This window comes from Mesocricetus auratus, unplaced genomic scaffold (assembly GCF_017639785.1).
Source record: "Mesocricetus auratus isolate SY011 unplaced genomic scaffold, BCM_Maur_2.0 Super-Scaffold_100006, whole genome shotgun sequence".
Taxonomy (NCBI): Eukaryota; Metazoa; Chordata; class Mammalia; order Rodentia; family Cricetidae; genus Mesocricetus; species Mesocricetus auratus.
The window spans coordinates 99,305,224-99,331,124 of record NW_024429190.1 but is presented as its reverse complement, the minus strand read 5'-3'; the positions used below and the strand labels follow the sequence as shown (position 1 = coordinate 99,331,124).

Below are 25,901 nucleotides of genomic sequence, written 5' to 3'. Positions count from 1 at the left end.
GCGGAATCCCGGGGGAGCGCGCTCGCGGGCGGCCGCGTCACGTGACCCAGGTACTTGGTCCCGCGCTCCGCGCGCGCCCCTCTGCACGGCCCCTGGACGCGAAGCCCCCCCAGGACCGTGCGGCCCGGAACCCCGGCCAGCCGGTGAGCGCGGCGGCGCGACCCCCGTTCCTGCGAGCCGGCCCCTCTGCTCCTCCTCGCTCCTGGGTTCTGGGGCAGCACCGCCCGCTGCTCTGGGCCGGGCCCTCGGGGGCCAGGGTGGCGTGGGGGGAAGGTGACCTTGTCTTTGTCCTTGAGTGAGAGCGCAGTTCCTTAGGACCCCTGGCCCTTGGCGCGTTTCGGCAGGCGAGTGCGGATTTCGTGGGAAGGAGTGACCACCAACAGTGGGGCTTCCGGCCTGTGTGTCGGGTCACCAGCCGGAAGGAAGGCTGCAGACCCCCCAACCCCTATTCTCCACAGTCCACGGCCTGGGGAGGAGCCTGCCCGATACCCTTCCAGGGAGAGGGGCTGCCCAGAGCCGCCCTGGGGCTGAGGAGGCTCCAGGATTGCACAAGACACGCGGGCAGCTTCGAAGTCACAGGACTTCGTGGGGGACAGGCCCTGTGTCTATCTGGTTTTAGCCGCTGTCTCTGCTCCCACTTGAGGAAACTGAGGCTGGCCAGATTTCCTGGCTCAAGTAGCCTGAGGTCTCAGCCACCGTGGGAGGTGCTGCTCCCGCCCTCATTATGAGCAGCTAAGGCCCTTAAGAGGCCTTACCTGGTTCCACGGGCCATGCTCCGCGGAGACCCGGCTCTGACACCCCAAGCCCCACAGGGTTCATCCCCAGGCCAGTCTGTAGCTCCCCTCGGCACATCCACGTGTAACCTTCAGACAGACCTTACTCGTCTCAGTATCTTTTCCCACTTCCCGACTTCAGTGTGGCCCTGTCTTCCTCCCCACCAAGAAAATAAGCCATACCCACACCCCAGCCCACCCTCCTGCTAGCTCCTTGCTGTCCTGCATTCGCCAGTCAGGCAGCGAGTCCAGTTTCCATGGCTTTGTGCGCTGTTTGAGGATTTGGGGGGTGGGGCTTCCCTACTCTGACCTCTGCTAACTGATTTCCCCAAGGGATCCATCATGGAGCAACCCTCACCCGAGCTCAGTTGCAGGAGACTTAGAGGCAGGTTGCCTGCACTGATTCTGGGATTGGCCTGGGACTACTGGCTGACGTTGTTCCAGAGAGGATGCCCCCAACATCTGCCCATTAGATGCTTGCACGGATCACTCTTTTGGGTTCCTCGCTGCCAGCTTGCCCTGTATGGTCAGGCCGTAGCAGGGCTAACCAGGGCCCCGGCTATGGATTTAGAGCCCAGCAGAGCTCCGGGGTCCTCAAGCCCAGCTGGCATGGGGGTAGGAACGGTTGGTATCTCCTGCCAGGCTGGGTGAAGGCCATAGCAATGTGTGGCTGCCCAGTTCTGTGTTTGTAAAACACAGTGTTCCTACACTGGGCCAGGCTGGATACAGCCAGGCATTGTCCCTATCTGGCCCGAATTGTCCTTTCCCCCCGTGGGGGTAAAGCTGGCAGAAGGAGCAGCCGGGGCACTGCTCCTAAGATGCCCTGATGCTGCTGTGACAGGGACAGACAGCAGGTCACTCTGCAGCTTAGACTCCCTGCCTCTGTGCCCTCTCAGGAGAGTGGGCACCGTGACCGCTCTGCATGACCGCACGCCCTTACTCTTACTGCAGTCTGTCTGTCTGTCTTCCTGTGTGAGATTCGGATGCTGACGCCCCCGGGTGGTTTGGGTTCTTGTGATGTCTCCACGGTTGTGACCCCAGCTGTCTGATGACCTAGGGCCCATGCTTAACAACCTTTGGAAAGCTGCTGCTGGGGTGGGCCGGGGTGGGGTGGGGTAGGGGATGTCCAGCCCCAGGGGGCTCTCTGTGGGGCCTGGCTACTCTCACTCAGGGGTGGAAATGTGTGGGAGGGGGTCTTGGGGCACCTGAGGCTCAGAGTCCTGCTAGGCCCCTCCTTCCTGCAGCTGAATGCATTTTCTAGTTACTAATTTCCCTCTATTCAGACTTGCTGCGGGTCATCTAAGGAGACCACCCCCTTGACTGAGGAACTCGCCTGTGCCTCCAGCTCAAGTGAGTTTGCACAGGTGAGGGGAGGCAGCCCAGGAGAGCCATACCTGTCCTGGGGTGGTGGGCTTGATCCCTTGCAGAAACTCCAGCCAGTGGTAGCCTGACTTGCTTTAGCTGGTGGCAGGGGTAGGGTGGAGAGGTCCGGTTGGTGAACAGTTGGCTGAACACACCTAGGGGCATTGATTCAAGGCCAGTTCTAAGCAGGACCACGGGACTCCTTTGGGAGTCGAACAACCTTTTTTTTTTTTTTTTTTTTTTTTTTTTTTACGAGACAGGGTTTCTCTGTATTGTTTTGGAGGCTGTCGGTCCAGCCTGGCCTCGAATTTACAGAGATCCGCCTGCCTCTGCCTCCCGAGTGTTGGGATTAAAGGCGTGTGCCACCACCGCCCGGCCTGGAACAACCTTTTAACAGGGGTTGCATATCAGATATCAGATATTTGCATTATGATTCATAACTGGCAAAATTACAGTTATAAAGTAGCACCAAAGATAATTTATGGTTGCGGGGGTCACCACCACACAAGGAACTATATTAAAGGGTGACAGCATTAGGAAAGTTGAGAACCACTGCCCTAGAACATACGTGTTCCAGGTTACTGACCTATATAAGGGGCCTCGGGCTTCCGGACCCTGAGGAGTGGTTCTAGGGTTGTGCTCTGCTCCAAAACTTGTCCTCCCCAGGCAGAAGAGCACTAGGATCTGCTCAGTGTCCAGGCTGTGGCTGGGTTGGGCAGGGGCTGCTGCTCATAACCATGGGGTGAGGCGGGAGAACAGAGGTCCCACTTTACATTTGGTGGCAAGACCCCAGACCAGCAAGGGGCCTCGGTGGGTCTGAGTGGGGAGCCTGGAGTTTCTCTAGCAGTGGAGGGGACCTCTAAGACTCCTGTCCTCCTGGGGAGAGGTAGCTGACGAAGTCTCGCATTGAAAGCTTGCCTGCCCATCTTACCCTAACCCTAACCCTAACCCTAACCATTCAGCCTCTCCCCTGGGAAAGGGCAGGTGATTGACAAGTGAAGGGAAGCCAGCATTGTGCTCCGATGACCTGGGCGGCCCCCAGCGTGTTAGTGCCCTGGGGCTGACGGCTGCCTTGGGTGATGTTTGTCCAGAGCGGGAGTTCCAGGAAGCATTCGGGAACCAGAGAAGGCAGCTGCTGCAGGGATCTGTCACTTGACAGCCTCTGGTTCTGCCTCCACCACGTGGAGCCTCAGTTCTCACATCTGTGAAATGGGGCTACTGTTGAGACCTGGGTTCCTGACCTCATGGTTTTGTTCTGAAGGAAGGATGCCCTGATCATCCAATATTGTGCTCCTGGGGAGTCAGTGGTCACTTCTGACCAGTGATCGGCGACTCCAGTGATGCTGTGTCCTGTCCCCTCTCTCCTCTCTGAGCCTTTGCTCCCCGGAGCCCTCTTCCTGCCTGTGACCATTCACAGCCAACCCAGCGCCTGGGGAGCCCCCACCCCACCTCCAAGGTGGTGGGCTATGTGCCCCTCCCTTTTTTGGGTTACTGCCCATACATGTCCTGTGATCTCCTGAGTGGGCTCCAGGGCCTGAGCTAGGTTCCCTCAGAAGCAGGGCTGTATAGAGAGGTGGCAGGATCCTGGGGCCAACAGAGAGGAAGCCTAGGCTGGAGAGAGGGGCCCAGGAGCACTGGGCTTCAGAGGCCTTTGGAGAAGACTGTTGAGCTGAGACCTCCCTCCGGGAAATGAAGCTGGAAGAGAGTTTGTCACCCGTGTCTCACCTTGACCTGGTCTGGGGCCACCATGTAGTGGGACCAGAGATACTGGGAGTGAATCCGCACCTCTCTGAGCTTCCTCTTGACTGCGGCCTGTGATTTATACCTCTTCTTCATTGCCGGTGTTCAGGATGAATCAGCTGAGGCTGCTGCCATTGAGGTTGGGACCACAGGCCATAAGGTTCCTGGCCACGCGGGATATCCCAGTGTCCCGTGGGCGCAGGGTGTCCTCTGGGCCACCCTTCACCATCCCAGGCAGCGGAAGCGGAGTCAGCTCCAGTTACGTGGAGGAGATGTACTCTGCCTGGTTGGAAAACCCACAGAGTGTTCACAAGGTTGGCATCAGCCTTTTGCATCCCATGGGAGGGAAGCTGCTGGGGTGGACGGAGGGATGAAGGGTGGCTGGGAAGCTCAGTCCCTGTGCTTCTGTGTCGGGGAGAAGGAAGAGGCTTTTTGCTTTGTTGCTGATGAAACTGGCGGGAGGCGGTGATGGGCCGTGAAGGTGCCTTGCTCAGCATGCCAGAGGCCTGCCCTCCCTGGTTATACTCAGCTCTCTCCAGATGACCCCTGGGATGAAATTAAGAAAACAAATGCCAAGCTGGGCGATGGTGGCGCACGCCTTTAATCCCAGCACTTGGGAGGCAGAGGCAGGCGGATCTCTGTGAGTTCGAGGCCAGGCTGGTCTACAGAAAAGTTACACAGAGAAACCCTGTCTTGAAAAAACAAAACAAACAGAAAGTCCTATAGGCGTGCCATCTGATAAACTAATACCCTCGATAAGTGACGGTGAAATGGGAGGACAGTGAACAGACACATGACCCATGCTCAGGAAGACCACCACATGACAGTCTTAGTTTCTTCTCTCTCTCACATTTCCTTTATGCACAGTTTTTGCAAACGTAACGGAATTGCTCCTCTTTCCCACCAGAATGACAGATAACAATCCTGTTTTGTTCTTTGGCTTTCTTTTGGCTGTCTTTCCATGTCGGTACGTGAAGAGCCAGCCCCATTGCTTGTTTATCTCTGTCATGTGGATGCCTCCTTGTCCCCAGGAACAGACTTCCGGTCCACATCTTGTCTCAAATGCCGAGAACAGGGCAGCAGAGTGCGCTTGTATGTGCGCACGCAGCTAGCTGCCAGAAGGTTTTTCTTCCATCCAGAAGTGTATATGCGTGTGCAATTTGCTATGTTTTCTCAGATTGCTTTCCGTGAGGATCGTTGACGAGTTCTCCCACTGGTACTGCTTGGGACTGAGCTGAGGGAAGCAGTTTTTTTCTGTCCTGAGAATGTAACCAGAGCCCTCACACATTCGAGACAGGCTTCCTCCAGGAGCCTGGCCAGCAGCCCTCCCCAGCACAACACTGTTACTTACTCTCCTGGCACCCAGAAGTGTCTATGTGTATGCAGGCCTGACCTTGCTTCTCTGTGAAGCAGCAGGGTAGCACAGCCTCTTCTGCCTTGTCCTCCTGTGGTGTGTGTTGGTGGTAAGCATCCTCTGTCCACCCTAACAAACACACCTGTCTTTTCACAGCAGACTGCTTTACTCCCCAGTGTCTGCGCTCATTTATGTGGCCAGTTGCTTATTGATAGGCATCACCATTTTTTTTTTTTTTTTTTGGTTTTGGTTTTTCGAGACAGGGTTTCTCTGTATTGTTTTGGAGGCTGTCCTGGAACTCGCTCTGTAGACCAAGCTGGCCTCGAACTCACAGAGATCTGCCTGCCTCTGCCTCCCGAGTGCTGGGATTAGAGGCGTGTGCCACCAATGCTAGCTGACATTACCATTTTTATAAGCAACCCTGAAGAGAACATCTGAACATACTTGGATAAGTACATTGGCTGATAAATTACCAGTAGTTGGATTATTGTCTCAAAAAAAAACCCACAAAAAAAAAAACCAACAAACCTCTACCTAGATCTTGTGACCTGTGTCAGTTATTCTGCTGTTTCCTAAGACCTGTAACCCAGTGTACAAAGACAGATGTCCCCCAGGCCACAAGGCCCTGTCATAGCTGAACCTACACCCTAAGGAGAGCTGGGCAAAGAGTAAGAGGCCTGGGCTAGGGTCCTTGAACCGAGGCTCTGGAAGGACCCTGGACACCGTGGAACCCAAGAACACTGAATGCTTTGGGGATCCCGACTCCTCATGTCCTGACCTGGCTGGGATCTTTCTTTCTCCCTACCCAGTCCTGGGACAGTTTCTTCCGGAAAGCAAGTAAGGAGGCCTCTCTGGATCCTGCTCAGCCACCGCCCCCAGCTGGCATCCAAGACATCAGGCCATCAGTCTCAAGTTGCACCAAGACTAGCAAGCTGGTAGAGGACCACCTGGCAGTGCAGTCCCTGATCCGCGCCTACCAGGTGAGAGCGCTCGAGGCGTGGGCGAAGAGGATGGGGGGGAGGGCACAGTTGGTGGGAGAAGCAGGGGTCTGAGCTCTAATGTCTCTTCCATTGAGAAGCAGTCTTTGTCCTGTGCCATTTAGAGCACGAAGCTCCTCCCCGGTGGCGTTTGGGTGTGCTTGCTGGCTTGTGTGCTTCCCCATGCTATTGTCTGTTTTTGTACACGCAACGTCTGAGGCGCCTACAGGAACACTTAGCCGGCGATCCGTTGTATTTCGTGTTAAGTGACTGTGCAACACTCTGACGCTTGGTACCCATTCTCTAGTCTGGGCATCCCAGGAAACGGGCTGTTTGCAGCAGGGACTTCATTAGTGAAGATGGAGTGAATTAATAATTTACCAAACACGGCTCCCCCACCAGCTGCTCATTCTGGAGGCTTGGACTCTCACACCGGGTCCCTAGGCTGGGCCCAGTCTTTGGCAGTGTGTCTTGGTGACGGTCCATGTTCTTGACAGAGCAGGACTAATTGGAGGCCTGCACTGGTGTTGATCCTTCACAGGTGCAGTCATTGAGGGCATCTGTGGGAACCGGTGGCAGAAGGCGTTTCCCACGGAAACACGACACACAGAGGTGCTGCTAAGTGTCCTGGGTCTTGAAGAGACTTGGTAGAAGGGAGCAGCGAGCTGCTACACGGTCATTAGCAAATGGAAACAATGTGTTTTCTCCCTCTGTGTGGGAGTGGGAAGTGTAAGCCGGTTTCAGTTTCCTGGGCACTCAGTGCCTCAGGGTGTGAGGGTTCTCACTGGCCTGAGGAACCATGGGCCCTGGGCTTCAGCAGCACAGTAACTGTTGTTGTACCAGTAGAGCATCCAAAAAAAATCCAAAGAACTCCAAAATCTGAGGTTTTGGTTTTTTTTATTTTTTAATCAATGTGATGTCATCAGTGGAAAATTCCACAACTAAATCTTATGTAATGGATTGTAGTCAAAACCCAGGCAATCCTAAGAACATTGTATAAAACCACATTTCAGCTCTGCATGTAAGGTGTTTGTGAAACCATGAGTGAATTTCATGTTTAGACTTGGGTCCTGTCTCCAACACATCTCACTATGTCTGTAAATGTCCCTAAACCAAGAAGAGGGTGGAGTGCCTAATTCTCCTGGTCTCAGATATTTCCAGTAATACATCCTCTAGTTCATTGTGTTCTCTTGACTGGGTGAAAGATGCAGAAAGTGGCCTCATGATTGACATTGACAAGAACAAGCATAGTCAGATCAGAACTGTATTGTATGGACATTAATATCTGGGATGTTGCTTGAGGTCCTTTATGCGGCTTTATCCCAGCTTGGTTCTTAGTCCTTTAGCGTGTGTGTGTGTGTGTGTGTGTGTGTGTGTGTGTATGTGTATGTGTGTGTTTGTGTGTGTGTCTGTGTCTGTGTGTGTCTGTGTGTGTGTCTGTGTGTGTCTGTGTGTGTATGTGCGTGTGTGTCTGTGTGTATGTGTGTCTGTGTGTGTCTGTGTGTATGTGTGTCTGTGTGTGTATGTGCGTGTGTGTCTGTGTGTATGTGTGCATGTGTGTGTGTATGCGTGTGTCTGTGTGTGTGTCTGTGTGTGTCTGTGTGTGTGTCTGTGTATGTGTCTGTGTGTGTGTCTGTGTATGTGTCTGTGTGTGTCTGTGTGTGTGTCTGTGTGTCTGTGTGTGTGTCTGTGTGTGTGTCTGTGTGTCTGCGTGTGTATGTCTGTGTCTGTGTGTGTGTCTGTGTGTCTGTGTGTGTATGTCTGTGTCTGTGTGTATGTCTGTGTGTGTGTGTCTGTGTGTGTGCGTGTGTGTCTGTGTGTCTGTGTGTGTGTCTGTGCGTGTGTGTACGTGCATGTGAGTGTGAAGGTGTGTGTGCATGTAGAGTCTAGAGCAGGGTGTCTGGTGTCTTCATCTCTGCCTTTTTGCCTTGAGACAGTGTCTCTTGTTGATCCAGAGGTTCACTGGTTTTGCTAGGTTCATTAGCCAGCAAGCTCTGGGGATCCATCTGACTCTGTTAGCTTTAACTGAGGTTACAGGGACACAAAACCAGGCCCTGTTGTTTATGTGGGTGCTGGGGATTTGAACGCGATCTCATGCTTGCACAGAGTAAATGCTCTTACCCACTGAGCCGTCTCTTCAGTCCATATTGTCATGTAGCACCAGACGTCTGGCTTTAAACTAGCTGTGTAGCTAAGGCTGTCCTTGAACTCCTGATCTTTTTGCCTCCATCCCTCAAGTGCTGAGATTATAGCCATGTATTCCCATATCTACCCTGATTTTTGGTTTTTGTTTGTTTTGTTTTGTTTGTTTTTTTAATTAGCCTGTACCAGACGCAGGATCTTCTGGATCCAGGCATCCTCTGTTTGAAACAAGATCACAGCAAAGCCACATATTGATGGCTCATGTGTCTCCTGCACTCTGCAGTTCCGTCTCTGTCTTTTGTACTTTTTGCCAGTTTTTGTGACATGAACGGCGGTGTTCCTGTAGAGGTTTCCTGAGTCATCCCCATAGTGTCATTTCACTGTCCCTTTGTCCATGTCAGTGAGCATGGCGCTTGCCCTAGAGGCTTCGTCCAGTGTGGACTTGGTTTCCCCCAATCAGCTTCTTAGTGGGGATGAGATGGGCACTTCTGCAGTGATCAGCCAAGGGTGGTAGCAGCTGTCTGTCCAGCTTTCCTTCTGCCTGAGGTTCTGGTCATGGACAGTTGCCTTTGTCCACTGTGCATTGAGAAGCACACCGCACAGCAATGGTGGCGTCAGGGGAGGCTCTTCAGTTTTCCTTTTGACTGGTTTTCAAAAAATGTGATGTTCTGTGCATCCTTCAAAAGTCGCCGTGAAGTCATCCTCCTCCCCCTGCCCCTCCTGGTCTCTCTCTCTGTAGACTAGGCTGGCTGGCTTTGAATTCATGATCTTCTGTCTCAGCGATTGCTAAGATTACAGTTATGCACCGCTCTGCCCACCTTTTCTTTTTTGTTTTTATTTTATGTGAATTGGTGTTTTGCCTGCATGTATGTCTGGATAAGGGTGTGGGATACCCTGGAACAGGAGTTACAGACAGCTGTGAGCTGCTGTGAGTGCTGAGTATTGAACCTGGGTCCTCTGGAAGAGCAGCCGGTGCTCTTAATGGCTGAGCCATCTCTCCGGCCCCCAACTTTCTTCTTTTTGTAGTTTCTCATGAGTGAACACTCTTAAACAAAATAGGTGAGTTTCAGTCTGTTGTAAATTTCTCTCTGTCTCTCTCCTCTCCTTCTCCCTCCCCCACCTCTCTCCTTACAGTGTGTCTTTGTTCCCAGCTCTGGTAGTGGTCAGCACCCCTTTGCTCTCCAATCTAGTAAGATTCTCCAAGTCAGTCTTTGTCATAGTTAGCTTCAGTTGTCAACTGGACACACCTGGAATTCCTCATCTGTGGAACATTTTCTTAATTGATAATTGATGTAAGAGGGTCCAGCCTCCACTGGGCAGGGCCGGCACTAGGCAGTGGGCCTGGCTTGTGGAGGAAAGGTAGCTGAGCAACCAGTGAACAGTGATCCTCCTATCCTTGGATCCTCCTCTGGGCCTCTGGTTCAGTTCCTGACTCCTAATTCTTGCCTTGAATTCCTGGCTTGGCTTCTCACCATAATGGACTGTAACCTGTAAGCTAAATAACCCTTTCCTCTTCAAATTGGTTTCAGTCAGTGTTTTATTACGGTAACAGGAAAAATAACTAGACTTGTTGCGTATTTCCCCCCTTCCAGAACCATCCAGGGAGTTCTGAGAATGTTCTCTCTCAGTCTTGTCAGTTGCAGTGATCAGAGCTAGAAGTGTGTGCTTTTCAGAAAGAGAACTCGCTAACATGCATTATGGATTTATTCTGATGTGGCTGCATACTTCAAATGTAGGGCTAAGGGTTTGACCTCATCCATCTTTTGGCACCGTCTCCTTTCAAAGATGCCAACAGTAGATGTTCTCAGAGATGCCAGTGCAGTGGCTTATGTGATGTTTTCATAGCCTGCATACAACAGTCCTAGAATAACAATTTCCCACTGTCGCTACTGATTGGCAATAGGAGAGTTTATGATTTTTCCCCTGTAGTTCTGTTTGTCTTTAGGGAAGATTCCATTGGTCAAATGGAATCTTTCTTCTCTGCATAGCTGAGCTGCTGTGGCTATATTACTGTTTGTTACATCTTACTATTCGTGTTTAAATCTTAATTTAGTTTGATACTTAAGATATTTGTAAGTTTTCAAAGTCAGATCTTTAAAACAAGATATCCCCCCCCCCCATGGCTTTTCAAGTCAGAGTTTCTCTGTGTAGTCCTGTCTGTCCTGGAACTCGCTCTGTAGGCCAGGCTGGTCATGAACTCACCGAGATCCGCCTGCCTCTGCCTCCTGAGTGCTGGGCTTAAAGGTGTGCACCAAGATATTCTTAAAAGCCTGCTTTTTTGAAATCTTATTCTTTCTATCCAATTTTTACAATTCCTATATTGTCCCCATCACTATGTACAATAATTTTTCTTGCTTCGTGGATTCTTTTTAGTTTGTGATTTCTTCTAATACCTGTATGTGTTAATCTTTACAACTCTAATCAATCTTTTAATTTTTCTTTAGTTATTGTGTGTGTACATGCACGAGTAAATGTTGGGAGATCATGGAAGTGGTTTCACAATAGCAGATGAGGATTTTCCTCACTCTTGTGTGTGTCTTCCTTGTTCATATGACAGACACTTTGGGAGTTTCTGGAAGTCCACACTTATGGTGTGTAGTGTCTAAGTTCATGTATAGGCTTGTACTTATTTTTTCAGCCCTGTGTTGTACTTTTGAACCATCTGTCATCAGGGGAGTCGCTGGTGACAGCAGCAGGCTGTGTGACAACTTGATACTCTGAAGCTGGAGGGAGGCTCTGAGCCTCACTTGGAGCAAAGATCTGTCCAGCCTTGTTATTTTCCCCTTTCCCAGATCCGAGGCCACCATGTGGCCCAGCTGGACCCTCTGGGCATCCTGGATGCAGACCTGGACTCCTTTGTGCCCTCAGACTTGATCACAACCATTGATAAATTGGGTAAGAGTTGTCACCTTCCCTGTCACTCTGGCAATGCCGTACTAGCTGGTGCCTGTGGCTGTCTGAGGCGCCTCGGGCCGTGAAACCTAGCCTGGACCCAGCATATCTCTGGGCCTGTTGGCTTTTTGACTGTACTACTGTAGAGTGTCCCCAAGAGGGCTGTGTGCCCGCCTGCACTAGGTTTCACCGCTGGGCAAACCACTCTCATGGCAGCAGGTGGGTGCAGAGCCTCCCTCCTCTTCCCACTGAAGAGTGGTCAGGGCTTCCGGATAGGCCTGAAGTGTGGGTGCAGCGGGTGCTGCTGCTGGGGTGCTCTCCACCCCCTCCCAGCCTCATTGTTTCCTCCTCTACCGCCTTGGGCTCCTTTCCAGCCTTCTATGACCTGCAGGAGGCTGATCTGGATAAAGAGTTCCAGCTGCCCACCACGACTTTCATCGGGGGGCTCCGAGAACACGCTCTCTCTGCGCGAGATCATTCGTCGCCTGGAGGTGAGCCCAGGAAGGCATGCCTGGCCCAGCTCTGGAGCTCTCGAGCGTGTGGGGAGGGCGGGAGGGCGCTTCTTTTTTTTTAGTCCCAGACCCTGGGAGGACGATCGCTCCTCTCGCCGGTTCCTCACAGACTCTCCACCTGTCCCTCTTAGAGCACCTACTGCCAGAACATTGGCCTGGAGTTCATGTTCATCAATGATGTGGAGCAGTGCCAGTGGATCCGACGGAAATTTGAGACTCCCGGTGTGATGCAGTTCTCCATCGAGGAGAAGCGGACCCTGCTGGCCAGACTGGTGCGCTCCATGAGGTCAGCACCACCTGACGGACAGCAGGCGTGGCTGGAGAGCTGTGCTTGGTACCCTAGCTGGGAAACTAGCAAGGCCTAGGCGGGAAGGCAGGCTACTTGCTCCCACTGCTGGAGGCCTGCGGAAGCCTCAGGACCGTATGCTCAGTTAGTTTGACCATCAGACCCACTTGGGCGGGGCGGGGCTGGGACTCCAGAGAAACATTGTAGCAGAGGTCACAGACTGTGGCTGTGGGAATGATGTGACAGAATGCTGTCTCTGCACTGTCCCTGGCGTGTGTTAAGTGTGATGTCACCCCTGGCAGGGGCAGTGGAATGCTGCCCACTGATGATTTGGAAGAAGGGAACCTTCCAGAACTGCAGGGGCCTGGAAGTGTACCTGGCTCAGCTGCTGGGTGCTAAGTGAATTTTGAGCAGTGGTGCATGGGCTCAACTCAGACTTCAGCAGGATAGAGGTGTTTGGAGCTCGCACGGTAGCAGGAGGGTGTGGGGCAGGAGTAGTGAAAGATGGCCTCTTGGGGACATTTGGGCATGAAAAGGCGTCTGGGAATGGAGTCTCAGGTTGCCCTGCCATGCGCTTTTATGTTAGGTGAGTGTGACATGGTGTCCATGTCCAGGGTGGGTTCTGGACTGTACAGGAGGGAGATGACTTTTTCCTTGTGTCCTGGGCATTCAGATCCCAGCGCTTGTGGGGAAGCCCAACCCTCTCTTTCTGCCCTTTTGCCTCTCTTCCCCTCCCCCCAAACAGGTTTGAAGACTTCCTGGCCAGGAAGTGGTCTTCTGAGAAGCGGTTTGGCCTAGAAGGCTGTGAGGTCATGATTCCTGCTCTTAAGACCATTATCGACAAATCTAGTGAGATGGGGATTGAAAACGTCATTCTGGGGATGCCACACAGGTAGGACCACCGACTCGCCCTCGCCGTCCGTGCTTGCTGTCCAGGCCTGTGCCTTGAGGAGAGAGAGGGGCTGGAAGTCAGGGTGAGGCAGGAAGCAGGGAACTTGATAGGTTCTCAGGGCCCCTGCTCCGGCCTGTTTGTCACAGCAAGAGCCAGATACTTGGCCGGAGCCACCATGCAGCCAGCGCCCAACCAGATTCTCTGGTCACATTGCCGCTTTCTCCAGGAATTTCAGGGCCTCAGACTGGGACACATTCGACTAGAAAATCCTTCAGATGAGGGGTGTCAAGGATGTCTCAGGGATGTGAGTACATAGATGGTCCTGCGTTGGCATCCCTTGGAATAGGTCTGTAGAGATGGAGGTCTGCGTCCTAGCCGCAAGTTGACTCCATGTTTCCCCCGATGAAGACTTGGCAGTTTCATTCCCTGTGATGTGTCGGACAAAGCCCTGTTGCGATCTAGAAAGTTGCTTGTGGTTGGGTTAGCACAGGCTGCATTGCCTTAGGGACTCTTAGACACATGGTGTGGAGAGTTCCTGCCTTGGCAGGCCTGCCGTGAGTCTGAGGTTTGTCATGGTACTTTGAGGGGCCTGGAAACACTCGGTGTGTGGTGGGAGTTTAGGCAGCATTGGCCCAGTAGCCAAGGTGGCACGGAACACATGGCTTCATGTCTCAGCAGGAGAAGATGGCACTGGAAGATAAGATGGCTCAGACATCTGTGACATGATGTTGGGTGGGTGTTTGCCCAGAGGGGCCATTCTGGGCCAGTTCAGAATGGTAACCTTGGGCCTAGGGAGGGCTGTGCCCAGAGAGCTGAGGAATGTTCCTTGGGTTCCTGAAGCCCATAGGACCGGTGTGTGTGTGTGTGTGTATGTGTGTGTGTGTGTGTGTGTGACTGATGGGAGGGAGCTCTCCCTCCCTGCAGTTGTGTGGAGGGAGAGTCAGGCTTGGGCTCTGGGGTAAGTTTCGAGTCGCTTGTGTTTTCCCATCAAGCCAATGCCCACCCCTGCAGTAACTATCTTGAATAAGTGCAGGCTGGGCTGGAGAACCTGGTCCATGACTGCCACATTGTCCCTTCAGTGTTCCCCCAATCTGAGTCCCCTCTGCCCCATTCCTGCTCAAATCTGCTGCTGCCTGTGCTGGGGATAGGGTGGGCATGTGAGCAGCCTTGAAGCCTTAGCAGACTAAGTTCATGGCGGGAGGTGCCAGGGTAATGGGTTGGGTCAGTTTGGGGGGGTGAGTGGGGACATGCTAGGTGACTTGGTGACTTCCTGCTCCCACCCCCCTGAAGGCTTTCTGTGTCACTGGTGTGCAGGGAGTCTGCCTGAAGGAAGCTGGCCCACTGAAACTAACTACTCATGCTATATATGTGACAGGATGGGAGGGTTGAGCCGTACTGGGTGGGGCTTCAGCAGGAAGAGATCTGATAGGTCCTATGGCAGGTAGGGGGAGTGACTGTACTTGGCCAATGTAGGAAGGTGACCAGGAGTCAGGTGACAGCCCAGGACATTCTGATCCTAGGGGCAGACTGAATGTGTTGGCCAACGTGATCCGCAAGGACCTGGAGCAGATATTCTGTCAGTTTGATCCCAAGCTGGAAGCAGCAGATGAGGTGAGTGACACACCCTGTCTCTGGGGCACCCCAGGGGGTCCTGGTGTCTGGGAGGCGGGCATCCCAGGGGGGCCTGGTGTCTGGGAGGCGGGCATCCCAGGGGGGCCTGGTGTCTGGGAGGCAGGCTGGAGAGTTTGGGACTTGAGCTTCCAGAACAGCAGATGTGGAGATGGACAGACACACGGTGCCAGAGCAGGCCTAGGGCCCACATCACTGGCTTCTCTAGCCCAGGGTCTCCCTGCATCTAGTACATGACCCTCGACCACCTCCAACCTGCAAGCCTTTGTTCGTCCATGGAGTAGGCACAGAGGCACCTGCCCCACAGTGGTGTGAGGAATTGAGAGGATTCTGGGGGAAGAAAATGAAAATTTTTGACTGAGGAACGCTTTTAAAAAATTATTATTGTTTTTTAAGATTAAAAATTGTAACTGTTGTTGAAAGGGAAAATACAATTGAAAAAAATTTGAACATTTAAAGAAAATTTGATGCAATTGAAACATTTTCCTCCGTGAGACTTCCTTCTTGTGGTGCGACTGTGTGTCCTTGCTTACGTTTGTGGTGAGGTGTTCTCTCCGCAGACACACGTAGGTTTGTCCAGGAGCCATGAGAACAGCTCGGGGAGCTCTAGGTACCTGGCTGTTCACTCACGAAATTGTCCTTCAGCAGGTAACGGGCTTGGCTTTGTTGGCCTATTGCAGCTGCAGGGTTCTGCGGCTGTACTGAACATGCTTATCGTATTAGTCACACGTGACTTGGTTGTCACACGGCACCTGAGAGTGCAGTAACCTGGGCAAGGAGCGGACACCATGGAGCCTCCCTTGGGCCCACACCCACAGCTGTTCCCGTCTGTGGATTTTCCCTTTGCCGATTGGATAGGTGCAAAATGATGTGTTTCTGTCTTACTTTTCGATACGAATCAACTGAGTATATTGGATCTCTTATGGTTCTTGTTCTGTGAAGTCCCCTCCGTAGCTTTGGCCCGTTTTTCTTGGACTTTGCGTATTGCAGGCAGTTAGCCGTTTCCCTGCAGTTGACTGACCAGCTTGTTTTCCCCTTCGCTGTGCCTGGGTTTCCTCCCCTGCTAGTGGCAGATCTTCCTCCGCTGCCTTACCACATAGGGACTTTGTATATCATTTAGGAAGGAAGCTTTCTCTGCTCCTAGACCCTACAATATCCTCCAGCACTTCCGTGCATTTGATTTCGTTGGTGCGGAGAGTAAGGTAGCCACTGAACCCCGGTGTGTTTCTAGAAGCCTGGCAGGTTGGCTCAAAGCTGCCCTTCATTCCCCGTGGGAGGCGTTAGGTTCATCCTATCCCATCTTTACCCTCAGGGCTCTGGTGATGTCAAATACCATCTGGGCATGTACCATGAGAGGATCAACCGTGTCACCAACAGGAACATCACTCTGTCGCTGGTAGCCAACCCTTCCCATCTGGAAGCCGTGGACCCTGTGGTACAGGGGAAGACTAAGGCAGAACAGTTCTACCGTGGGGATGCCCAGGGTCAGAAGGTGAGCTTGTCTGGGTCCATAGCCTTAGGGTGGCATCTGAAGACCAGCCTTTGAGAGCAGGGCTCTGAGAGACTGGACACTGAGGACATGGATCCTGGGGTCTTGATGGAAAGAGGAGGTAATAGGCTGGGGTACAGGATCCTGCTGTCCTACCCTGGCCTGCAGGTCATGTCCATCTTGGTCCATGGGGATGCTGCCTTCGCTGGCCAGGGTGTCGTCTATGAGACCTTCCATCTGAGTGACCTGCCTTCCTACACCACCAACGGCACAGTACATGTTGTGGTCAACAACCAGGTAAGGGTGTGGGCTCCATGCCAGGTTGCATGCCCATTCCTGGAAGTCCAGGCTGTGGATTGGTGGGAAAGGTGAGCCAGCCCTGACCCACTGTCCTGCAGCTTCCCAACACATGGGACCTCAGGTGGCAAACATGATCCCTAGCTCAGTGTGCAACCTCAGGCAGGGAACCCAACTCCCCAGCCCTGTGTCCTGCTCTGAGAAATTGGTAGATACATGACAAACACATATATGTATTGAATACATGTCTGTATACATTTGTAGACAGTTTTGTGACCACTGTACCTGGAGGATAAACGTCCATAGTCTCAATTGACTATGGACCCAAAATATTCAGACCAGGCATGGCCGGGTTCTACCTTCCTTCCATTTCAGCACTGAGATACATAGAAAGTTCATGGACAGTTTGAGCTATATAGTGGGATCTGTCCCAGAAAATCCAACGAGAGCACTTGCCTAGATATGCAGGCCTTGGGTTGGAACCCAAACATCACATAGAAGTATTCAGGAAAAAGCAAGCAAACAAAACAGACTAAATCTGTACAAAACATGACCAGGCTTTTTTTTTTTTTTTTCTTGTTCTCGTAAGTGCATAGTCTAGTGACTATTTGTTTTAGATATATGATCAAAGATACAGATTCTATGAAAGTGCTATAGAATTTTGTGTGTGGGCGCTCCCGGAAAGAATTCTCGTGGGTACCTGGAGACACTCGTATTTGCATAGAGGAGGTGGCGAGGATGGATGGGGGCAGCAGGGAGCTGCAGGTGACCCTGAGCTCCGCTCAGCATGTTGGTCTTGCTTGGCAGTCCTGTTCCTTCCTTTCCAGGCAGCTGAGGTTAAACCAGCTAGGTACCCTGTGTTCTCTGCCTTATTTGTGGGAGCGCTCAGTCTTTCTGGAGTTTTGCTGGGAGGCAGGGCTTTAATAAGACTGCCTTATAGATGAGGACACCGAGGTTGGGAACGGACACACTCCACCTGCAGTTCTACAGTCACTCTGGTGGATTAGATCCCCCAAGGCCTATGTACCGGTGCAGCTGCCGCTGTCACCGCTGCCGCCGCTACTGCTACCCCGCAGCAGCTGTGGTCATTTGTGGTCAAGGACTTGTTTACTGTTATCCCTTCACGTCCCCTGTATGTCCTAGGCGCCCTCCCCCAGCTCCTTGACTTGAGTGAGTTCCAGGACAGCCAGCAGGGCTATGCAGAGAAACTGTCTCTAAAAACAAGACAGACAAGCAACAAAGAGTACGCAAGGGGCATCTGCCTTCTCTTGCCCTTGCAGATTGGCTTTACCACGGACCCCCGAATGGCTCGCTCCTCACCTTACCCCACCGACGTGGCACGGGTGGTCAACGCACCCATCTTCCACGTGAATGCGGATGACCCAGAGGCCGTGATCTATGTGTGCAGTGTGGCAGCCGAGTGGAGGAACACCTTCAACAAGGATGTTGTTGTGGACCTGGTGGGTCTGGGATACTGACTAAGGCCAAGGCGGGTGGGATGGATGGCTTATCCCTGCCATACTGGGTATGCTGGGTGTATTTGGGGGTTCTGGAGCTAAGGATGGGGTGAGTAGCCCATTCCTGCCTTGCCAAGAAAGTCGGGTGCTTGTGAGGGTGCTGGTGCTAGGCAGAGCAGGCTTAGGAGCCCGTCCTTGCTGGTACCGAATAAACCAGGTGCTTTGGAGGTATTGGGGGGGGGAGCTAAAGCTGGCATGGGTTCTCTTTCTGCTTTGCTGAACATGCTCGATACATTTGAGGGTGCTGAGGCCAGGGAATTGCTAATGCCCCACCTGGATGTGCCAAGCTGGTCAGGCCTTCAGTCACATCGTCACTAGGCCTAGAAGGGATTTTAGACAGAGGGCTAGTGTCATCCAGAACCGTCTGTACAGAGGCCTCGCCATGGAGCATTCGTTCAGTGGCAGGCGAGAGAGGATCCTTCAGGGTGCTTCAGATGTGCCCTGCCTGCATACGCACCAAGCACGCGGCCTGTAGCAGGGATTGAAGCCCCTGGCTGTCCCTGCAGGTCTGTTACCGAAGGCGTGGCCACAACGAGATGGATGAACCCATGTTCACACAGCCGCTCATGTACAAGCAGATCCACAAACAGGTACCCGTGCTGAAGAAGTATGCAGACAAGCTCATTGCCGAGGGCACGGTCACTCTACAGGAGTTTGAGGTAGGGAGGCGGGACTTCCGGGCATTGGGACAAACCTCAGATGGGCAGACGGGGACATGGGATGGCTGCAGATGACATCAGCCCAGTACTGGACATTAACGGAGTAGCTGCTCTTCCTTGTTTCCAAAAGTCCCTGGTTGTAACAGGGCACGAGGAATTAAGGATATGGTTACAGCCAGGTGTGTGCTGTGATAGGGGAAACCAAGTTTCAGGCAGGAATGGGTTTTTCTGGAGGGGTGTCCTGAAGGGTCCTCCAGAGGACCCTTGCACTGGGATCGTGCCTGGAATCATCTGTGGACCTGTTAGTCCTTCTGCCTTTATGGGCGGAACCTCTGTAAACAAGGCCTGTGTCTGCCCTGTCCCCCTGGATCTCCTTACTGCGCACACTCCAGGCTCATCAGGTTTTGGAGTAGCTGTCCAGGATCACTCTGAACTCAGGTCTAGGTCTCTGACATATGAACAAAGAGATAAACAGTACTAGAACTTGGTGATAGAGACCAGGACTTTTGAGTCTGGGCTGACCTAGGTACTCTTGGATGCCCAATATGTCACCGTCTGTCCACACCTTCCTCTCAATTCTAGGAAGAAATTGCCAAATATGACCGGATCTGTGAGGAGGCATATGGCAGGTCCAAGGATAAAAAGATCCTGCACATAAAACACTGGCTGGACTCCCCCTGGCCTGGTGAGTGAGGACCATGCAGCTTAATCCCCCCCCGAGCATTGGCGGAGGAACAGGACTGCCGCGGCTCTGGAGAGAGCTAGCCGCTGAGGCTGGTCTCCGACATGAACTGTTCCTGCAGGTGGAGGCAGGCCGATGTGGAGGAGGTGGCATTAGAGCAAGTGTGGCCACCTGTGGTTTGCCAGGCATGGAGTGGGAGGGACTGGGCGTATCTACTCAGAGGGTCCCTCTGCTGCTGGGGCAAAGCTGCGTCAGCTGTGACACTAGGGGAGTGTTGGGGCAGGTGTAGGAGCTGCAGCCGTGACTCTTGAGCTGCGGCAGGCCCCAAGGATATATACTGACGCCTCTGGGGTTAAGAAATTGCAGCATTTCTATTATGGGACAGAAAACTAACGAGTGTATGCATGGATTCTGTCCCCTCAGGCTTCTTCAATGTGGATGGGGAGCCCAAGAGCATGACTTGCCCTACCACGGGCATCCCTGAGGACATGCTGACCCACATTGGCAATGTGGCCAGCTCTGTGCCCCTGGAGGACTTTACGATCCACACAGGTAACCCTGCTGTGCAGGGTCCAGCACAGTCACCTTCAGAGCTGACTCTGCCCTGCAGGGAGATTTGTTGGGCTACCTAGGTGGGACAAGGCTTGTGGCATGTCTGTGCTTAGCCTCTTGGCATTCTGATTCAGCTCTCAAAGCCTCATATACCCCTTCCCATGTTACTAGCTCCTCGCCCACTGGTAATGGGGAGTTGGGCAATTGTAGACACAGCTGAGTGTCAGGGTGTGGTGTTAGATTGGTACCTTCAGTCTGACAAAGGAGTTTCTAGTGTATCCCTGGGCCATGTAAGACAGGAAAGCAGGGGCATCTGTGGAAGGGTTAGGGGAGACCCTGGGATAGGAAGAATCCTGCTGGCAAGGAGAACATGGGTATGCCCCTAGCTTAGGACTATGCCAGAGGGTAGCCCCGTGAGTTTCTGGCTTGTGAGCCTGGCCAGTCGATGGTCACTGACTGTAGCCCCTGAGCTGTGGCCACTGTGGTTTCTGTTTGAGAAGTCTGGGGCCTCATGGCTATAGTAGGATGTCTGTGTCTCCCCTACATAGCTTCTGGGAGCGCAGCTCTCTCCCAGTGTGCTTAAGGCACTCGTTGATGACACCACGGCCTACTGTTGAGCTCTGTGCACATTGCACGGCTCTCACTGGCTGTGTGCTATTAACCTTAGTCCCTTCTTCAGGAAACTAGGGGCAGTCCTCATGGGATTGTCGTAGAGAACCCTGACCCAGTACATTACAGCTCCCTCCTCTGTGAGGAAGCCCAGATCAGCCCTGGTCTGGCTGCAGGTCAGGGAGGGCAGTCCGCAGGGGCCAGCTGGTGCTTCAGCCATCCAGGCCAGAGGCCGGACTTCTGTGTTCCCCGGGTCCCCTTCTCACAGGCCTCTCTCGCATCCTGCGTGGCCGCGCAGACATGACCAAGAAGCGCACGGTGGACTGGGCACTGGCAGAGTACATGGCCTTCGGCTCACTGCTAAAGGAGGGCATCCATGTGCGGCTCAGTGGCCAAGATGTGGAGAGGGGCACGTTCAGGTGAGGCTGGGGCGCCGGCGCCCTGCGCGCTTGTCTTCACTGAGCCATTGGCGTCATAGCTCAGCAGTACACGGCAGGGGAGCGGCATGTTGCTGTGCCAGCCTTGGTATGACCATTCCATAGGACCTTACAGGTTTTGGGGGACAATAACAGGACCTGCTGCTCAGGCCTGGAGTAGGTGACAGTCTCCCTGCTCTTGCCCCCATCCCGATTTCTCTCCCCAGCCACCGGCACCACGTTCTTCATGACCAGGAAGTTGACCGGAGGACATGTGTCCCTATGAATCACCTGTGGCCTGACCAGGCCCCCTATACCGTGTGCAATAGCTCCCTCTCGGAGTATGGAGTTCTAGGTGGGTGGGATACATCCGGGTCCGGGAGGGCAGGCGATCTCAGAGATTGGGAAGGAGGACAGAGATAGTAGATGGCCCTGAGGTACCGTGGTTGGACCATTCCTAGAGACATTTGGGAGCTGAGGTCACGACCCACATGGTCTGACAGGCATCTCAGGATAAGGGTGTTTTGCTTTCTTTCCTCTGTGACGCCGAAACCCTTTCCCTGGAGACGGAACACAGAGGGTCCAGACAGGAAGTCCAGCAGAGTCCATAGCGGTCCGTGGCTACTGACTGCCTGGTACTAAGTCTGGCGCTGACCTTACATGGTCTTAAGCCCATCTTCCCTTCTCCGTCTTGTACTCCCAGAGCCCTGTGCTGAGGTTAGGCTGTGACCCACGGGGGCGTGCTTCCCCTCGGTTCACCGGAAGCCAGCACACTTCCCCATTACTTCCTCTTCCTGGGGTGCAGCCCCACATGGGACGTGTTGCCTCTGGGCTTGTACCTGCCATTTCTCAGGGGCTCTGCATGTACTTTAGGGGTGATTTTGGTTGGTGGTCTGTATAGTGTCCCCCAGTTGTCTTTAGACGGGAGCTCCTGGTGTGCGTGGTGGTGCACACCTTTAATTCGAGCGCTTGTGAGGTAGAGGCGGGCGATCTCTGTGAGTTCCGGTCAGTCGGGGCTGTTACACAGACACACCCTGTTTCAAAAAAAGACATAAACAAAAAGACAAGCACGTTTCCACATCCAGGCTCACCGTAGCCTCTTGGGAAGGCGTGTACTGAGGGAAGGCTGGCTTTAACGGGATCCACTGCCACTTGGTGACGTTGCGCTGAGGTCTATCTTCTTGTCCTTTGCCTAGGCTTTGAGCTGGGCTATGCCATGGCCAGCCCCAACGCCCTGGTCCTCTGGGAAGCTCAGTTTGGTGATTTCCACAACACAGCCCAGTGTATCATCGACCAGTTCATCAGCACTGGCCAGGCCAAGTGGGTGCGACACAATGGCATCGTGCTCCTGCTGCCTCATGGCATGGAGGGTATGGTGAGTGTGGAGGCCCTTGCAGGCCTAACCCGGGGCGGGCGGAGTCACTCCTCGGTCCCTTGAGCCCTCTGGGCCCCTGGCACTTGTGAGCCAGGCTTGTGGACAGGGTGGGAATAGCCACAGCCAAGGTTAATCCGCCCCTCGAAGCCATCAAGGCACCGGAAGCCCGCGGTCTCAGTCTGGGTCACGTGTGCTTGCAGGGCCCAGAGCACTCCTCAGCAAGGCCGGAGAGGTTCCTGCAGATGAGCAACGATGACTCCGATGCCTACCCAGTGAGTGCCGCCTGCTGTCCCCAGGCGGGGAGTATGGCGTAGCGCAGAGCACCACTCCTAGCCGCCAGTATCCGCTGCAGGTGTTCACCGAGGACTTCGAGGTGAGCCAGCTTTACGACTGCAACTGGATTGTAGTGAACTGCTCTACGCCAGCCAGCTACTTCCATGTGCTGCGCCGACAGATCCTGCTGCCCTTCCGCAAGCCGGTGAGCTGCCCCTAGCCTGTTCTGTTGAAGTCGTGCCAGTGCAAGGGTTGGATGTGGGGAGCCACAGATGGGCTGCTAGCAGCTGGCTTTTTTTCCCCTTCCAGCTCATCGTCTTCACACCCAAGTCTCTGCTGAGGCACCCTGATGCCAAGTCCAGCTTTGACCAGATGGTGTCCGGTATGTGCCTTTTCTGGGCCTCTTGGGCCGCCTTCGCCAGGTGGTGGTCTGTGTGAGGCCCAGCTGATGTATGGTTTCTGCCCCTGGAGCTCCGCCGTCTTCCCAGCTCTGTCTTCGCTGGCCCTTCAGCAGTCTTGGTCCTCCCTTACCACAGCGTTGGAGATTAACACCTTGGCTAGATCAGATCACGTGGAATAGGCTCCAGTGTCCAAGAAGTGGGTAGGCTCTCTTAACCATCAGTGAGGGCTGCCAGGAGGTGACCCTGGTAGAATGGTGTCTGATTTGCTGAGTACTGAGAACTCTGTCTCCACTCATGAGCTAAATAAACGTCACAGCAGACCTGATTGCCCTCTCCCAAAGCACCTGGCTTGTTGGTGTGGGGACCAGGGGCCAGGTACAGCACGTGAAGACTTAAGTGTGACTAGGCAGGGAATCACAGAGTCACAGTGAAGCCCTGAGGCCAGCTGAGCAGCTCTGTCCTGGCTGAGTCATGAGTAGTAGTAGGGGCAGGGTTCAGCCAGTCAGGGCCCAGGCAGCATAGATAGTTGTGGGGTTTATTGTTGTTGTTTTTTGTTGTGTTTTCGTCTGTGTGTGTCCATTGTGGAAAGGCGGCTGTCGTGGGCCATCAGAGCTCCTCCAGTGTCACTGGGGCCCTAGTGGGCTGGCAGCTCTGCCCTCCTGCTGGCAGCAGGTACCTCTGCACCCCAGTGCCCTCACTTGAGGTGTGGAAATATAGGGACATCATAGTAGCTTCATGAGAAGTTTTGCAGCACGCTTGACTCCAGGAAGGAGAAATGGCCAAAGCTGGAAGACACAGAGCTCAGGGAGAAGGAATGTCTCCTCCCAACAGCTTCTCGCCTTGGCATGTGGGGGCTGAGTGCCGAGTATAACGTGGACACAACCGGAGGGGACTGGTGTGGGGCAGGATAGTGTTATCGTGGGTCCATCATAGTACCTTTTCTGTCCTTCAGGGGCCCTCCCCTTCCTACACCCCACACTTTGAATATTTGTGTTCCTATGGCTCTGCTCCAGTCCACAGATCTGTCTCTAGTCTCTCCCTGTGACAATTTAAGTGTCTCTGTCCTTTATTCCATCGTTGGGATCAATGTAAATGTCTTGTGCAAAGCCTGGATCAGCTCAGTGGCCAGGAAGAGCCCAGGGCTGCTCGGGGTGCTCTGTGTCCCATTGCCCTTGTGATGCTAATACCCCGAGGTACCCGGTCCATCCCTTAGGAACTAGCTTCCAGCGGCTGATTCCAGAGGATGGCCCTGCGGTGCGGTCTCCTGGGCAGGTTCGGCGGCTCATCTTCTGCACGGGGAAGGTGTACTATGACCTGGTAAAGGAGCGCAGCGGCCAGGGCCTGGAGGAACAGGTGGCCATCACACGCCTGGAGCAGGTTTGCTAGGTCCCTCGAGCACTCGCCAGCCTCTGGCTCTGGGCAGAGTGTGGGTGGCGAGGTACAGCGCGGGCCCTGCATGTGTGTGGTCTCCCCTTGACCGTGCCCTTGGTATGTCTGCCTCCCCAGATCTCACCATTCCCCTTTGACCTGATCCTGCGGGAGGCAGAGAAGTACTCAGGTGCTGAGCTGGTGTGGTGTCAGGAAGAGCATAAGAACATGGGCTACTACGACTACATCAGCCCACGCTTCATGACCCTGCTTGGCCGCTCCCGGCCCATATGGTACTGGGCTGGAGACTCCACTCTCTACCCCCCACCCCTGCTCGCCGGCCTTCGGCTCCTAAGCCTGACAGTCCCGTACTGCCTTTTCCTGCCTGCTTGGCAGTGCCATCCAGGGCTAGCCTCCGCCCTTCTCTGGCAAGCATGAGAGTCCCTCCAGGCTCAGCCCTCTGTCTGCAGGTCGGCTTCCTTATCACAGGTGGGGGATGTGTGACTCACATCTCCTCCCCCTAGTCTTAGCCCCTAGCCTTGGTACTGCCTCTCCTCTGCCAGAGTGGTTGGACAGGCTGTGTGTGCAGGCCAGCCTCCAGAGGTGCCTAGTAGGTGGCAGCCCCTGGTGCTCAGTGTGGGCATCTTTGTCTTTGTGACGATGGGGCCAGGAATGAGAAATGTGGAAAAGCCAGAAGTGTGTTTGCTCCCAAAGTTTCTGGGGGTGTGGCATGATTGTTGTCTCCGTGGCTGCGGAGTGGGCGCCTTCTCCCTGGCCTGTGTCTGGATAGCTGAGTTCGTTGTAGGTCCAGAGCTCACTGAGAGGCCCACCCAGACAGGCAGTCTTCCTGCTGTGTCTCACCCTGCAGTTCTAGCCTGAGTGCGCAACTAGACCTGGTCCTTCCCTTAGCTGACTCTCCTCCTCCAGGTACGTTGGCCGGGACCCAGCAGCTGCACCAGCCACTGGAAACAAGAACGCTCACTTGGTGTCGCTGAGGAAGTTTCTGGATACTGCCTTCAACCTGAAGGCCTTTGAGGGCAAGACATTTTAGGACGAGGCCAGACCTGCTCGGGTCTTGCTGAGGGAGGTTATCTGGGAACTCGGGGGGGGGGCTCCAGATGACCCACACTCATGTAGCAGTTGGGACCAAAGAATAGACTGCTGGCTTTGGTCTCTGTGTTATTTCAGAATTGGTCAGGACCAAGAATTAGCATTCCTTAGGCGGAGGGGATGTAGATGTGCTCAGTTCCCCTGTTCCCCAGCTCTGCTGACCTTTCTGGATCTCTCTCTGGTTTCTCTAGCTGTGTTGGTCTTGTCTCTAGCTAGCCACTGGACCTGTGCACTGTCACCCCCATCCTGGCTGCCTTAGTTGCCATTCACCCTGTTGTCTTCACCCATAGACTCAGAGATGCTCCCTGTTGTGCCCTTAGAAGTAGAGATTTCAGCAATAACAGCAGATGAGGCTCAGCCACACCGGGCGATGTGGACTCGGTGAGATGTAGCACACGTGTGTGAACCAAAGTAGGAAACCAAAGAGCGGAGGAATAAAGACACGCTTGGGAAAGACGCTTTGTTCTCCTTTCTTCCTGCGAAGCTGGGGGAGGGGTGGGTGCTGTGGTGAGGGAAGGAGAATGGGGAGGAAAAACAAACCCTTAGAGATTGCCTCAGTGTCCCCCTTGAGCCGCAGGCGGGGGTTTCCCTGCT

The 25,901-nt window shown here is 53.8% G+C and overlaps 1 protein-coding gene across 1 annotated transcript; it reads left to right on the top strand.

The window, feature by feature from the left end:
* Ogdhl (oxoglutarate dehydrogenase L) lies at positions 1–25,763 on the top strand. The gene is given in 25 exon segments (XM_013118842.3): positions 1–143; positions 2,057–2,123; positions 3,985–4,189; positions 6,039–6,209; positions 11,141–11,243; positions 11,615–11,679; positions 11,681–11,731; positions 11,884–12,038; positions 12,784–12,930; positions 14,451–14,541; positions 15,872–16,051; positions 16,217–16,345; positions 17,626–17,805; positions 18,369–18,521; positions 19,104–19,206; positions 19,627–19,755; positions 20,633–20,783; positions 21,008–21,135; positions 21,977–22,155; positions 22,356–22,427; positions 22,508–22,633; positions 22,738–22,810; positions 24,043–24,206; positions 24,336–24,490; positions 25,125–25,763. Coding segments are annotated over 23 exon segments (3,033 nt in total). The 5' UTR covers positions 1–143; positions 2,057–2,123; position 3,985; the 3' UTR covers positions 25,249–25,763.
* The last annotated feature ends 138 nt before the right edge of the window (positions 25,764–25,901 follow it).